We start from the raw sequence: 16066 nt of genomic DNA on the forward strand, positions 1-16066 counted from the left end.
GTTACGAAACGTGTTTTGTCTTCTGTGCTTGTCGTTTTGGTTTGCGATGTGCAAGCGTTTCCATTTTGGGGCAGCGGGCAAAAACCCAACGATATTCTCAACCATCTGTAATTATTTCCTTATCTAACAACTTTATTCACTCAATTAATAATTTATAGGAAAAATGTAACAACTATTAATGAAATGGTGGATGTCTACATGCGTGAAATCGGATTAATACTCATGTCATTTAACATGGATCCATTCCAAACACCGAATATTTCTCAGAGTTTCAGTGTTGGTACACTGGATTTACATAACATGCGTGTTTGCAACTTAAGTACAATTAAACGCACCGGGGATGTTGCTGTCTTTGACAACGAGCCAACAAAAGTAGTCGGTATTAACATATCGATTGGTTTCGATGAATTGCAGATATTCTCTGATTATAAAGCGTCGAGTTGGATGGTGACATCCGTTGGTAAAGTAAAGGGTAGATTACCCGGAGTGAATATTGCGTTTTCAGTTGATTTGGACTTCAATACAATGACATTGGAACTAACAGGGTTTAAACTGAGTAAAAATGATGAGTACATGGAGTTATCATTCTATGACAACTATGAATCTTATTTGATGAACATGTTTACATCGTTTGTGGTCACCATCTTTGGTGATGTGATTATTTCAGTTGTGGAAGGTCCTATTCGGGAACAAATTGATGCAATTGTTGCGAATATTAATATTGCTTTGCAACAAACGTTAGAAAGCATGAATGAGTAATGTTTGGCGTTGATGTTTTCATAAATATCATACATAAATTGTTTGTAACATTATATTTCTTCTTTGTTTTCCTAAATTAAGTTATTTTATGTAAACACATTTGTTGATAGTTTTAGTTATAAATTTCAACGTAAGATGGCGCTGCAATGCACTAAGTCAACTTAAATTCACGTTGAGTTGAGACTTGTTAGAACTTGTTTGTTTAGTCAGTGAATATCGGACACCTGCGACGACGTGAGATAATTTCGCGTGCGGTATCGACGCGGATCGCTTGTAAATAAATAAATCAACACAACATGCACCGATATTGTGTTTAAATTTACAACAGAACAAACAATTCATTATTTATTAACGGCATAAAAATCAAAACGCGAACAAACAGTGAGAAATAAATCATATTTGTTTTAAAATACAAAGTGAACACAAACAATATGAAATCGAAAGGTGTTTTTATCAGCACATTGTGCAAAGAATCTTTGAGTGTTATTTTATTACCGTCTCGTGTTTTTGGACTATCTCCATTCGCAATTATCGAATATGGCGATTCGCGAGTTTACAAAATCAACTTCTGCGGCTTCTACGCTTTATACAGCTGCTTTATTGGGTTTCTCATACGTGAGTACACATTTTATTTATATTCTTAACGCATGGGTAGTTAAATATAACAATATTAACTGCAGCTACAATAATTCTAACTGGATTAGTCCTTGAAGGACTAAACCATCAGTATTCGCTTGATCCAGCAATCTCGATAAATCAATATGTGCTTTACTTGGATGTTGCGCCAATTGGTCTTTGTGTATTCATCGGTATTGCTAGTTTAATGCTTCGTCGAAATGCATTCTTGGATTTAATGCGTGATTTTACCAAAGTAAGTTCAATATTTCTAATTTATAGGTATTGTTTAATTGTAAATTTTAGATTGATGGAATATTAAACTTAAAAAACGCGTCGACACTTCGTAGTCATGCAATCAGACAAATTGTATTCATGTTTATAGTTTTATCAATTTTAATCATCTACAGTTCATACATTTGGTATTTTGTTGAGCCGCCATTTATTGAAGGAACATTTTCATATTTTTACTACGCTGCGTTGAGTTTTGGCAATGTATCAACAGTAATAATTATATTACAATATTACGTCGTCAATGATAGGTATAATATTTATTTCTTAAATGTTTTAAAACACGTTTTGTTATTGTGCGAATACTGTGCATTTTGTAGTGTAAGATTTCGTGTGAAATCTTTATCGCGTCGACTGGACGTAGATAACTTGGTGATATCAGGCAATAACAACGATGCACTCGTAAAAAGATCTAGAAAGAAACAACTTCATGCGATTTGTTTACTATCCGACGAATATATTGAATCTCACGTCGCAGCAGGTAAAAATAATCCGAATTCATCCGGGAGATGTCTCCTAACTTCACAATACTTGAATAATATGTTGGATGTTTACGAAAACGTGCAAGATTCGATGAGGAATATTTGTTTTGTTTATGGACCTGGCATTTTGGTATCAAATCAATATGTAACAAGTAAAATCAAGTAAATTTATAAATATTTTACAGGTTATTATGATGGTGATAGTTTTAAACTTTATAATCTCATCGTATTTTGTGATTATTTATTTATTGACGAATGTGCAAATGGCGCGTGTATTCAAAGAGTTAATATGGACAGTTTATCATCTTATAAGATTAATTATGATTGTTGAGCCTTCGCATAGATTGAGTGCTGAAATTGAAGTGATTCGTTTGAAAATTTGTAAATTAATGATGCACGAAGCTGAAAGTGATGCAGAAACACAAGTTAGTACTTTATTCTTAGTATTTTCACATAATAAACATAATACTTTATTTAAAATTATTATATTATTAGATTGAGACGTTTTCAAACAAATTGTTGCTTGCACCTTCGTCGTTTTTCTCTCCGTGCAACATGTTTGACGTCAATCGATCACTTTTAACAACTGTGAGTACAAGTTTTTAATATTTAACTAAATAATTATTAATATTAATTTTATTGTAGGTTATTAGCAATACACTTACATATTTGGTTATATTGGTTAATTTCTATATCGATTCAATGTCAAAATAATCGATTTTTATGTGAGTTATTATGTTTTAAACTTTTCAAGATCAAAATCTAGAACAAAACAAAAATATTAATAATAAATTAGTTTTAGTATTAAAAATTAATATACAAACCGGAAGTAATTGCCATAAATGCCGCACGCCATCCTGTTCCGGTATTACTTGGGCTTGACTTATATTCAATTGACAAGGCGCCACTAGTTCCAATAAAAACAGCCGGTGTGTCTTTTGAGCAATAAATCTGTGACGCTGCTTCCGGTTGATTAAGATCTGATATTTTTAGGTAATTATCAACGCAATTACCTTGTATATCAAACCCTGAAAATTATTTTAATATTAATAACAAAAATAATTAATTTTTAACTAAAAACTTACACTTCAAATTGAAAGCAACTTGTAATCCCATCGGTACACGTATATTCCACCGACATAAAATATTATTCGGTGATAGATTTGGATATAAAGGACTTGTAAATGTTCCTTTGTACATGTATAATTCTCCACCGCATCCACGACCTTTATCTGTAGCTATATAAGTCATTTCCGAAGTGTACATGCCATAACGCTTTGTATTTGTCAATTTAATAACCAATTCATTTGTTGTTGAAAACACAGGCTGAACTTGTTGAACGCCACAGAGTTTCACAACCGGTGTAGTTGATTTACTTCCGTCGTAGATATCAAACCAACGAATTGCGCAACTCACTTGGATTTGGTGTTTATTTGAGAAGAATAACGCGATTGTGTAATTCTGCGGGGCGGTGATATATGCAGTGCAATTTGCCGGTTGCCAAATACGTGCAATACGTCCAGATAAACCAGTGTAATTACGATTACATTCAGCGATTTTGTATTCGATTTTAAATCCGTTACCACTTTTCGGTAGTTTAGAATCACTGTGGAAAGTTAACTGTAAGGAATTTTCACTTGAGACGAATTCGTAGCCTTTGTCCAGTGGACTGCAGAATGTGTGTTGGCCAAAAAGACTGTCTAACTTTGAGATTTCCCATTTTGTTGTTTTACGCTTCCAGACCAAGTCATAATTTAAATAAAACGCTTTATTCTGAAATATTATTAAGTTAAAAATATAAATTTTAGTCTGATAAAGATTACTTACAGCACGATCAACCATTTCAAGTCGATCTAAAGCATTACATTCAGTAACATTTTTCCGATCTGAATTTAAATTGAATTCTTCGAATTTTAAATGTATAGAATTGATAAATTTCGTTTTAATCCTCCAAACACAGCGTAAATTCGCTGGATATTTATTCGGGAAGTTTGGAGTTAATATATATTGTGATTGATTCGTCGGTGACAGATTTAAATGACCACAAACAGCTAAAATAAATAAATTATAACATTTTTCATCATTAATTTGATAAAATACTTACATAACTCTCTAGAAATAATAATTTTAGGTATTTTTATTGCCTTATTCTTGCCCACGATGCGTAACTGTGCAAAACCATTCGAACTTGTATAACTAACAGGATTGGTACCCTGTAAATCACATCCACTGAATATTTCATCCGATAATGAAGTATTACCATCTCGCATTTCATAAAACACGCAACAATCTTTTCTTTTTGTTGCGAATATATTATTATCATTTGCTTTACACTTTGTAATTGTTTTATCAACATCAAAGTTTATTTTGATTGTGTAATCACTGCTAGTCTGCACGTGCCAGATACAATCGTAATTATCCCCTGGTGGTTTAAAATCAATCGTTTTTGAAGCTGTGTTTGTGAGATTTATTAAACCACCACAGCCTACTTCAGGTCCGTAGACAAAATCAATCATTGCTTCGAAAGAGGATGATCTCCCATAGTTGTAGTATTGGAATTTTAGTGTTACATTATTGTTGTTTGAATGTATGGTTGGTAATGATTCACTGGTTAGATCTCCGCATAACACCGCCATTTTGTTTCCTTGATTGTCAAAAGCAGCGACAAATTGTGAATAGCAGTAAATGTTGTACGTAACATTAACTTTTAGGAATCTGAAATGTATTTATATTCAGTTATTTTTGGTAATATTAACGGGAAATGCATTTTTGTTTGTGTGTTACACTTTAACTTGAAAACTACTCAAGCCATTAGCATAAAATTTTGCAAAAATACTCTCAAGAGTATTACGAAGGATATTATAATGTTTTTAAAACTAATTATTTGCTTACTTGACAGTTATTCGCTTGTTACTTGGCGCTAGAATATTCCAACTGCATTTTCTCATTGGTGAATAATAAACTAGCGGTGATCCCATACTTTTTGGAGAACTATCTGATAAAATCGTAGGTGCAGAAATATTTCCACCACAAGCTAAAAAAGAAAAAAATTAATAATCACCAAAATAAATCTAAATTTTCTGAGAATAATCTTACTATCCAGCTGGTAGTTAAGTTTAAACCCGCGTTTATTCACCCATCTATCCGTAATGAAAGTTAAATTTGCCATTCCATAGAACCGCATACCATTCGGTTTAGTATCTCCACAAAACGTTGTTTTTATATGTACCCATATCGATGATCGCATACTGGCACCAGTTAAAAGTCTATCATACGTACACGATGAACTTTTCTCCAAATCAAAATCATCGAATGCAACTTTAATGAATTTTCCTGGCGCAGAAATAATATATTCACATCTCAAGTTTTTACTATACGTATCTGGATATCCAGGACTTTCAATATATTGTACAGTATCTGTAGCATTATATTTCCCTCCGCATGCCCATTTCCACGATGCAGAGAAACCAGTTCCGGTAACATATTCATTAGTACGAAACAACACATAGAGTAGATTACCATTTGATTTGAAAGATGGCGGTGTTGTTCTGCCACAATACTTGGTCGCTATCTTTTCATCACTCTCGCGTTCATAAACCGAAACAAAATCATTCGCGCAATTATCTGCTTCTTCCAGTTGGAATCTGTCTATGAAATTTAATTCAATGTGATAACCATTCTTTGCTCGTAATTCCCAGAGGCATTCTTCGTTATTATCGTAGTTACTAGGATATGAAGGTGTTTGTAGTGTTGATTGTTGGTTATGATGTATACCGCCACAGATTTTGCTCTGTTTTTTATAGGTTATATTAAAACTACTTCCGTTGACTCCGTGGTATTCCAACCAGAGGAAGTGACGTTGTGATTGTATTGTTGTAGGTGTCATACTACCACAATACATTCCAACCAGAGGACTTTTAATGTTTTTACCATTATAAACCAGTAAATAACTAGCATCACAATCATCTATATGAAAATCTGTGAAGGTGATTGTGAATTGTTCACCTTCCTGGCCGGTTAACCGCCAGGCACATTCAGCGTCACCTGGTGGTGAGACTATAACACCATCAGACATTAATATCTCACCGCCACAATCATACACTTTGTATTTTATCGTGAAATCAAGCTGAGTTTTATTACTCTTTTGATTCGCGGCGATTCTTGCATGTGGTAGTAATGTCCGAACAATATCTGGTTCCGTTGTAGCCTTACAATACTGTTGTAATACATCTGAGTAAAACGAGAAGCCATCTTTGTTCGCGTCGCGCTGCATCACGAAAACAGCACTGAACGCAAATGAGCAAGACGCTGGTTCAGCCCCAGTTAATTTCGTAGTGATAGTAAATGCTAATGTTTGCGTTGAGGATAAAGATGGTTTCGGTTCCCAGGTACAAGTGAATGTCTTCTCTGCGGGTCGATTGATGGTACCATTTGATTCAGTCAACGAATTCGCACAAATTGATGGCTCATTAGAGGTGTAACTTGCTTTGAAGCCTCGATTTTGTTGCTCACCGAAGGACCAAAAGTATACTTTCATAATGTTATCACTGGAACGTATAATACTATTCGGTTCTTCTTGATCAGTTAGGAAAACCACATTGGATGCAAAACTATCACCGCTGAAACATGCAATTCCTTGACTATTACCCAACGCACGATTTAGATCCATGTCATTGAAGATTAATCGCACTCTGCGGCCTTTTGGCACGATGATTGTCCATTCACAACTTTGTTTTGATTTTAATGGTGAGGGATAATTAGGTGAGGTGATCACACCACTTGGCGTGGTTAATTCTCCACCACAACGTTCGGCGGATGAAACGAAACTTAGTTTAAAACCTTCTTTTATTGCTGATTTTCCGGTTGAAAGTTTCACTAGGACTTTGTTACCAGCTGAACGTATCATATTTCTTGGTTTTTGTCCGTTGTAACTATATAATTCCACTTCTAAAATAATTGTTTTAAATTTTAAGTTATATTTTTATTTTTAAAATTTTATGTTTACCTGTGTTATTAAATCCAATACTGTCAACAATTCTCAACTCAGCATAAATAGGCATATCGAAAACATCGAAAGTGATATTCATATTGTGACCTTGTGGTGCCAATAGTTCCCATTCACAGGTTACATTCGTAGGGTAGCTGTTTTTGTGTTTGAAACCTGGTGAGGTGACAATTCCTCGTTGTCCTCTGATGGTACCCCCACAGAACGCAATTGATATATTCGCTTTGAAACCATTGCTAGGGTCAACTGAATTGGTATAATACCGTAGATACATTGTATTCAGTAAAGATCTAACTGTTCCTGGCATTTCTTTACAATAGGTTCCGATTAATCGTGAATTAGCTGTCGCACCATCTCGTATTTCAACACCGTCGGTTTTACATGTTATAGACGGTTGTAAATCGAATCTTTCTAGGAAATCCACACGGATTGCTTCACCATTTGGTACCGATATTACCCAGATACACTCGGCGTATAGTTTTGGTGCGTTTGGATAATTCGGTGATGTAATTATTGCTGAATTATCAGCGTTTGTTAGTTGGATTGTTCCACCACATTCAGTGGTTGATACTGCTTTGAATTTTATTTTTAACGACTGGAAATTTTTATGGTTTTCTTTATTTTTGTGTATAAATTATTAATAATACTTACATCTGTGTAATTTCCTTTGAAAGTGATGTAAACTTTATTTCCTGTAGACGTTGTACTTGATTTTGGTGATACTATACCACAATGTCTTACAATTATCGGTGAATCACGGCTATGTCCATTTTGTACTACTGCTCTCGTATCACAGTTATTATTTATGGGAAAGCTACCTATTATGTTTACGGAAATGCGTTTGCCTGTTGGGACAGTTATTTCCCACTCACACTAAGGAAAAAATCAATTTTTATTTAAAATGTTTTAAAATATTTAAGATTACCTTTAAGAATTTTCCAATTTTTGGTTCGTGAGGCCCATCAACATTTATAACACCATTCGATTTTTTAATCATCCCACCACAAACTAAAACAATAATTTTAAAAATATTATTTTTTAATATTTAAATATCTCACCATCAGTTATATTCAATGAAAATTTCGAAGTTTTATTTCGTGCCTGACCATAAAAGTACGCCGAATGTTCAATCATCATCGAATCCCCGTTCGTATCAAAAGATTTATTCGTGCTTAGACTTTGCGATGCATTACAAACCACAGTTTTGGCTCTAAACGGTGATGAAAGCACCTCCCCAATACCATAACCATTACCATCATACAATGAGATTGAATCAACGATACAGAATAAACTCGATGATATAACTTCTTCAAACTCAACGTGTAAATGTCGTCCTGGTACTGTATTATAAATCCATCCACATTTTTTCCTTCCGTATACACCCGGTGTAAATTCATGCGTTAATGAAACAGTTGTATTCTGTACTAGGACACTCTCATCGGAACCACAGGTTGTATTCGTGCCATTACTGGAATGAATTTGTTTCCATCGCAGTTTAAACTTGCTGCCACGAACTCCCGAAGAGCTTTGAAAGATTAGCAATGCAACATTTCCGGTTGTTTTCATCGGTTGACTTGGCCTGCATAATAATTCTAACATTTGATCAGTCTCCAATGAACCATCAATAATCATCAAGGTACTCCCATAGCAGTATTCAGCATGGCCATATTCAAACATCATTTCGTCGAAATCAAAGTAGATGTTATACCCAACAGGCACAGTTATAAAGTATTTATAAGTTGAGCTAGAGAGGTATAAGTCTGGGTACAATGGAGATACAATGGTACCATTTGAAGCTCTTTTGATTTCGACAGAAGTAGAAATTACAAAATCAGCTAGAAATCCTTTCGCTGTTGTACTCCCTGCTCCTATTACAGGACGCTCACTTTTGAAGTAAATCCAAAGACTTTGCTTTGCAGTCACATTTGTAGGTTTATTATTACCACAGAAATGTCCGATCAAACGACCACTACGATTTGTTTCGCGTAGTTCCAGATAGTCTTCATTGCAGTTATCTGATTGTACAAGATCAAAATCTTTGAAATTCAATTCTACTTCGTTGCCTTCACCAGCGTTAACTATCCATTCACATTGGATATCTACGGGGTAACTTTTGGGATAATCTGGAGTGGAAAACTCACCGGATTCTGCAGAGAATGTACTACCACAACCTAAAATTTCAAAAAATTAAAAATTTATAATAGAATATTTTTTTAAGTAAAAATTACCCGATGCAACAACAGTATATTCCGCAGTGAATTTAAACTGTTGATTAGCACTTTCCGGTATTTCTAAATGCAGTACATTTCCGGTGCTACGTATAACACCAGGCATTTTCTCACAATATGACCCAATCAACGATGCATTGTGATTTTCTCCATCATAAATCGCTATTGAGCTTTCTGCACCGTAATAACACATTTGATTTTGGAATTTTGAGAAAGTCAGTGTAATATGTTCATCCGGAGGTTCAGCAATAATAGTCCAAGAACAATTAGTCACTTTTGTAGTAACAACTGTTGACATATTGAAATCAATCAACCCGGATCCCTGTGTTTTTATTCTAGCACCACACGCTGTTGAATAATGTGCTATGAAACCCTTCGTGGTAAGAAGCGCATGTGTTACCAATTCAATATACAAATGATTTGTTCGCGAAACAAGAACCACAGACTTTTCAGATCCACAGATTTTCTTCAACACTGGATACGCTGCTGTAGGTCCATCATACACTTTAATAAAAGTAGCTTCGCATATGTTGAGTAAATCTACACTATCAAACGTCAGTTCTATTAGATGATTCTCTTGGACATCGATCAACCACTCGCAAGTATCGTTTTTATCATAGTTGTTTGGATAATTCGGACTGTGGAATGATCCCGAGGCTGTTGTAAGTTTACCACCACATTTGGTATCCACCCATTTGTATTTCGCATGAAATCCTTTTCCGATATTGCTGATATCACTGTGGAAAGTGATAAACATATCACGACCAGTGCTTGTGAACACTACAGGCTTATCACTAGGATGGCAGAATCTTGCTACTTCCGCGTAGGTGTCATCCGGACCATTAATGATTCGGATATAGTCCAAATCACAGTTTCTATGTATTTCCATGTCGATGTGGTCAAAAGTGACTTCAACACTTTTACCGAATTCAGTTTGAATGTGCCAGTCACACCGGGTATTCAACGGGTATGAATCAGGGTAGTTTGGTGTTTGTATTATACCATCTGGTCGGGTTAGTAATCCTCCACAGCCTGATGATGCCCATTCTAGTCTGAATATTGCTTTGAGGTAGGGATTACTCTGGCGGAATTTTATAATCGCTACGTTTTGTTTTATGGTCATTTCATCGTCAGGTGGATTATCATCGCAGTATTTACCAATGGTTGTAATTTCTTCCACGTATTCTTCTTTGTATCCAATCTTAAAATTCACTTAAAAATTAAATGAAAAACATTTTGATGAAAATAATTTACCTCTAAATATGCGTATTCACATTGGATACCACTGGTTCTTGGTATATTGTCTAATTTAAAATGCGAGAAAGTTATGTTGATTTTATTCCCCATGGGAACATTTATCTGCCATTCGCATTCTTGGTCCTTGCTTACACTGTCGGGGAAATTTGGATTCTCTATGACACCTCCAAAACCAGATACATTCGTTTTACACATTGTAGAATATTGTAGTTGGAAACCGCGGCCTTGATAATTGATATCCGAATGGAACTTTAGCGATAAGTGATTACCAGAAGATAAAACCAATGGGCTATGGGAATCTATCTTACAGAATGATCCTAGATTTTTACTCGTTGTGTCAGGACCATCGTAAAACTAAAATTGAAATTTTAAAATTTTTTATATTTAAATTATGATAATAATAACTTACATTGACATAATCCATGAAGCATCCATTGAGATATTCTAAATCTAAATCAGCGAAAACTGCCTGTATTTTAGATCCGCCCGAAACAGCAATTTTCCAAAAACATTCCGCGTTTCTTCCGTAAGGTTCCGGATAGTTTGGTGAAATAATGGTCCCGCTTGGGGAAGTTAACGACCCACCACAGCCTGTCGCAGTTGTGGTCCATTGAATTTCAAACCCAGGCGCACTTTTTGTTTTATCAGAAACAAATTGCAGGTACAACTGATTGGTATGTGAAGAGAGTTGTTTAGGTCGCGTGTATCCGCAATATTTTCCTATTAATGGCGACGTCATTGACCCACCATTAAGAATCTGTAGATAGTCATATCTGCAGTTAGTTGACATTTCTATATTGAAGCTGGTGAAGTTTAATTGTATTTGTTTTCCTGATGGGATTGTAATGATCCAGATACAGTTTCTATTGTTTGGGTACGGAAGTGGGAACATTGGTGATCTGATTATTCCACTGGGGGAGAAATAATGACCACCACAAACTGAAAATAATATTAATATTAATTTAAAACAACAAAATCATTTTTAAGTCTTAAGAAAAATTTACCGTTTGAAACTGATATAAACCGATATGTCAAATAAAAACCATCGTAATTATTGAGTGAATCAATTTCGAAATACACCGTAGCTACATTTGAGGTGGTTGTCATTGTTGGCGGTAACCGATTACCACAGAACTTGCCCATTTCGGTGGATTTGCTAGGATCATCAAGAGTGGTATTATCAAAGATTTGAACGTAATCATAGGTACAGTGATAACTGTCTTCCAAGTTGAATGAAAGCCAGTTAATTTCAATAAGATATCCAGCTGGGGCTGATAAGAGCCAGGTACAGTTAAGACCATTTTCATAGGTGTTGAGATTACGTGGTGATTCAATTGAGCCGAATTTCTCAGTTTTAACTCCCCCGCATTCTGCAATCATTTTTAAAAATGTTTTTATTTGTTAAAATTATTTACTATAACTTACCTGAATTTTCAAGGGTTTTATAATTTAAACTGAATGCGTTTTTAGCTCCAATTCTAGTTTTGAATTTTATTTCGATTATATTTGTTTGGGCATAAATATCATCTGGCTTTTCACTACAGTATAGACCTAACTGTAGGTTCTTTTTTGCACCATCTATGATCTACAAAAAATATTAATTAATATTTTTAAAATTTATTTATTTAATGAATAGTTACTTCTAAAGAACCATTATCACAGCCCCGTGTGTTATCCAATTGTAAATTGTTAAAAGTAATTTGAATTCTTGTATTGCTTGGCCTGATAATGTTATAGATGCATTCTTTAGTCTCATCACTGCTTATCACGTCTGGATAACCATCTGATTGGATTATTGCGCTTTCCGCCGTATAAGTCCCACCACAGACTAAATATGAATACTTAGATTAATAAAATTATAATCTTATTTCGATTAGGAGTTACCTGTTTTGTATTCAAGTTCAAACCCGACATTTTCTTCGACTTTAAAAACAATCAATGCTTGCGAATCAACCAGAGTTATATCTGGTGGTTTGGTTTTACCACAATATCGACCGATAAGTGAAGTATCTTTTGCATAAATCTAAATATTTTTAAATATTTTCAATTATTTTAAGAGAAAATCAACTTGATTTTACTTACAGCTAATGTGTAGCTATCACTAGTACAGGAACTAGAAGATCCAATGCCGTTAAACATATTGAAGTGAATTGTCATCCGAGACTTGAAACCTAGTTGAATTTTATATTCACAAGTGATATCATCGTCTTCATAATCAACAGAGGCTGGAATTTGTGGGCTTGAAATTACACCTGTTGAATGTGTATAAATTCCTCCACAGCCAGTCACACCTAAAACATTTCAATATCACTTTAGTTTGATATAAACTTTTAATTTTTTATTAAAATTACCATCGATTAAAGCATAATGAATAAGAAATCCAGTATAACTTCCAACTGTGTGTAAGTGAACAGTTACTTCGTTTGATGGTGATAACACCGGTTCAATAATACCGGATCTGCATCTTTGGAAGAAAAATTTATCTTTTGCTTCCAATCCTTCGTTAAACTATCAACATATATTACAATAGTAATAAATTAATTATTATTTTATACTTTATACTGACAGAAATATAATCTTTGGAGCAATCTGTGTTGTTTCCGATATCCAGGTGATAAAACGTGAATTTTATTCGTTTGTTAAGTGGAGCTTTCAATTTCCAGTAACAATCACGTTTCGGGGGATAAGCTTGAGGTGATCCAGGTGATTTAAATGTCCCAGGTTCATTTACATCAAAAGCAGATCCACAAACTAATTTAGAACAAAGAAATATTAATTTTACTTCAAAATTTATTTTTTTAAAACTTGCCTGGTGCTATTGAAGTCCATGAGATGTTCATGAATGGTTTAGGCGCTAAAGCATCCCCTTTCAACCATAAATACAAAATATCAGTTGTAGAAATAATTGTACTAGCGTTTTTTAACTTGTTGTCACAAAATCTTCCAATTAAAGGTGATCCGGTATCTTTACCATCATGAATCTATAATAATATTAACTATATTATTGCAATAATATTTAAATGAGTTGATATGTTGAACCTGTAAGTAATTATGACTGCAAACTGGTATATAAACACTGTGTATGGTAACGTTAAGAACTTTTGCTGATGGTGCTTTGATGCGCACCGCACAGCTAATCTGTGATTGTCGATTGAACGTCATCTCAGCTGGTGGATAAATCATTTTCCCAGTGGGTCCCAATGCTTGCCCACATTGCATATCGCTTTTTTCACAGTTGGATCCCGTATAACCAGCTAGGCACAAGCAAGCGTATGATATTTGACCTATGAGTACAATGCACTGTCCGCCATTTTGACATGGGTTTGAATTGCAGCCATCTTTGCGAACGTTACAGTTTGTGCCTGTGTACTTTGATGTACAATTGCATTTGTAATCATTTCCTACTGTTGTGCATGTCCCGTATTGGCACGGATTCGATGCGCATGCGTCAACGTATCCACCTTTTACACATCCGTTGGGACCGTAACCATTTCCGCCGTAACCCGGAGGGCAGGCGCATTCAACATAAGTACTACTAATTCCTAGTAATAATAATAATAATAATAAGTTCCTTAGTTTATATATCAGAAAATAATAGTAATATGTAATTATTTACTTGGATTGTCGCGACATTGTGCCATTGGATGACATCCACCATTGGCAACTCCACAAACACCTTGGAAAGTGCAGGTTATTCCGTTTCCGTTGTAACCAGGTGGACAACGTCCGCAGATTCTAGAACCTGGCACGTTGACACATTGTACCATTGGGTACATACTGCATCCGCCATTAAGAATCTCACACTCGTTGATATCTGAACAGTAGAAACCATTTCCGGTGTAACCAGCTGGGCAGTGACCGCAATAGAATGAACCGGGGAGATTTATGCATTTTACTGGTGGGTTAGAGGAGCATGGTGGATGGTATGCTTCACATTCATTAACATCCACAGTGCAAGCTAGTTTGGTACCATCAGTTTTCCATCCCTAAATATATTTATTTATAAATTTTAAAATTAGTACAAAATTCGGGAATGGAGATATTACCTGGTCACAAAGACATTTGTATCCTGTTGCTAGAGGTATGCATGTTCCATGCCCACAAACTTCAACGCTGTTATTACAATCCTGTGTTCGTTTTGTGCAATGAATACCAAACCACCCATCAGTACATTTACATCTGTTAAAAATAACATTTATTCAAGTTTTATTAATATTAAGCTAATTTTTAAGAATTACTCATAACTTCCGGGTGTATTAACACATTTTGCATCGTTTTGACATCCGAGTTCAGTTCCTCTAAACTTATCACATTCATTCACATCGTTTTCACAGTTGGGTCCCTGGAAATTTAAATTTAAAAATTTGTTTCTTTTGTTATCTGATACACCAATTAGTACCTCCCAGTTTGGTGGACATAGGCAATTGTAGGCGTTGTACAAATCTTGACAGGTCCCGCCATGTTGGCATGGATTACTGTTACATTCGTTCAAGTTTAGACTTTGCATCAATGCAGAGAGGCGTTTTTGGATGACATTTATACGTCTTCTCATAGGTCTCTATAATTTAATCAAAATTATTGGAATAAATTGACATTTTTAGTAATGAAAAGATATTTATACCGATATTAGGAACACAAGTCTATTAGTGTTATTCGTGAATCTTTCCAAGTTGCTCAAACGACTCATCAGACTTGTACTGTCAACATCACCCTCGAATTTTGATATTTTTGAAAGGGCGTTTTTTGAATCCACACTGCATTGCTGCAGGGTTTCTAATGAACTACTCATCTAAAAACAAAATTAATATTTTACACTAAAATTTTATCACTTTTTGTTAAAAAATACGTCTTTGATCATTGCGGATATATCCGTATCCTGAACGAGTATTTTTCCTCCGAATCTGACATTTAGCTTTATATCTCCACCTGGAGCAGCAGCAATTTCTAAATTTCCAGCTCTTGCTATAATAACAGGTCTACAAAAAACAAATATTTAAGTTTAGAAAACATTTTTTACTTTAAAAAAATAATTACCTATTATCCAAACAATAAATTGTATTCAATATAATTGCAAACACAAACAAATAAATGTTTTGTCGCATGATGAATATTTTTACACTCTGCACATTTCGATAGAATGATTTAGACTGCAATGAAACTTCAACTCTGTAAAACGACAATTTCTAAGTGGGCAACTATATTCAATGTATTATATTACATTGTTCTGGTCGTTAATACATTAGGGATTTAAAATTTTAAATTAAAAATTAAAAAAAGAGAATTATTTTAATGGGTTTTTCAATAACCACTCATAAATATAACGTGATGCGCTATTTCTGGGTTTTTGAGTGGCGCGTGCAATCATATTTCCAAATTGGTTGCACTTGACATGAAAATAATTCATCCGGGTGTTTATCTACACATGAAAA

General features: G+C 34.6%; 3 protein-coding genes across 3 annotated transcripts in view; 2 read left to right on the forward strand and 1 right to left on the reverse strand.

Annotated features, from left to right (window-relative positions):
* Window positions 1-16066, forward strand: part of LOC135789520 (DNA oxidative demethylase ALKBH2-like) — a 62207-nt gene that overhangs the window by 31113 nt on the left and 15028 nt on the right. The window lies entirely within an intron of this gene.
* Window positions 767-2753, forward strand: LOC135789721 (gustatory receptor for sugar taste 43a-like). The gene is made up of 6 exons (XM_065299692.1): window positions 767-1374; window positions 1440-1630; window positions 1681-1916; window positions 1986-2277; window positions 2333-2572; window positions 2643-2753. The coding sequence occupies exons 1-6, from the start codon at window positions 1191-1193 to the stop codon at window positions 2751-2753; spliced, it is 1254 nt and encodes a 417-aa protein (XP_065155764.1). The 5' UTR covers window positions 767-1190.
* LOC135789516 (cubilin-like) lies at window positions 2557-15792 on the reverse strand. The gene is made up of 30 exons (XM_065299373.1): window positions 15672-15792; window positions 15484-15613; window positions 15259-15426; window positions 15037-15195; window positions 14876-14979; window positions 14684-14816; window positions 14254-14623; window positions 13677-14179; window positions 13447-13618; window positions 13204-13388; window positions 12989-13145; window positions 12720-12928; window positions 12522-12660; window positions 12278-12465; window positions 12063-12222; window positions 11642-12007; window positions 11047-11576; window positions 10635-10991; window positions 9381-10581; window positions 8211-9323; window positions 8078-8160; window positions 7804-8025; window positions 7153-7747; window positions 5244-7094; window positions 5040-5181; window positions 4252-4862; window positions 3975-4198; window positions 3233-3920; window positions 2972-3175; window positions 2557-2909 (listed from the first exon to the last, which is right to left on the reverse strand). The coding sequence occupies exons 1-30, from the start codon at window positions 15737-15739 to the stop codon at window positions 2881-2883; spliced, it is 11061 nt and encodes a 3686-aa protein (XP_065155445.1). The 5' UTR covers window positions 15740-15792; the 3' UTR covers window positions 2557-2880.

The sequence above is a fragment of the Atheta coriaria genome, unplaced genomic scaffold (genome assembly GCF_025399875.1).
Source record: "Atheta coriaria isolate IRGN ID8LTWV9N9 unplaced genomic scaffold, Caltech_Dcor_3.1 hic_scaffold_3_pilon, whole genome shotgun sequence".
Taxonomy (NCBI): Eukaryota; Metazoa; Arthropoda; class Insecta; order Coleoptera; family Staphylinidae; genus Dalotia; species Dalotia coriaria.

Bases quoted from the DNA above. Each gene is read 5' to 3' on its own strand.
- LOC135789721 (XM_065299692.1), top strand. From the start codon at position 1,191: ATGAAATCGAAAGGTGTTTTTATCAGCACATTGTGCAAAGAATCTTTG. The intron at 1,375-1,439 runs GTGAGTACACAT...TATTAACTGCAG, and splicing joins CTTTATTGGGTTTCTCATAC to CTACAATAATTCTAACTGGA. The intron at 2,278-2,332 runs GTATCAAATCAA...AATATTTTACAG, and splicing joins TTTATGGACCTGGCATTTTG to GTTATTATGATGGTGATAGT.
- LOC135789516 (XM_065299373.1), bottom strand. From the start codon at position 15,739: ATGCGACAAAACATTTATTTGTTTGTGTTTGCAATTATATTGAATACA. The intron at 15,196-15,258 runs GTATAAATATCT...ATTAAATTATAG, and splicing joins GACTTGTGTTCCTAATATCG to AGACCTATGAGAAGACGTAT. The intron at 12,929-12,988 runs GTAATTTTAATA...GAAATGTTTTAG, and splicing joins TCATTATGCTTTAATCGATG to GTGTGACTGGCTGTGGAGGA.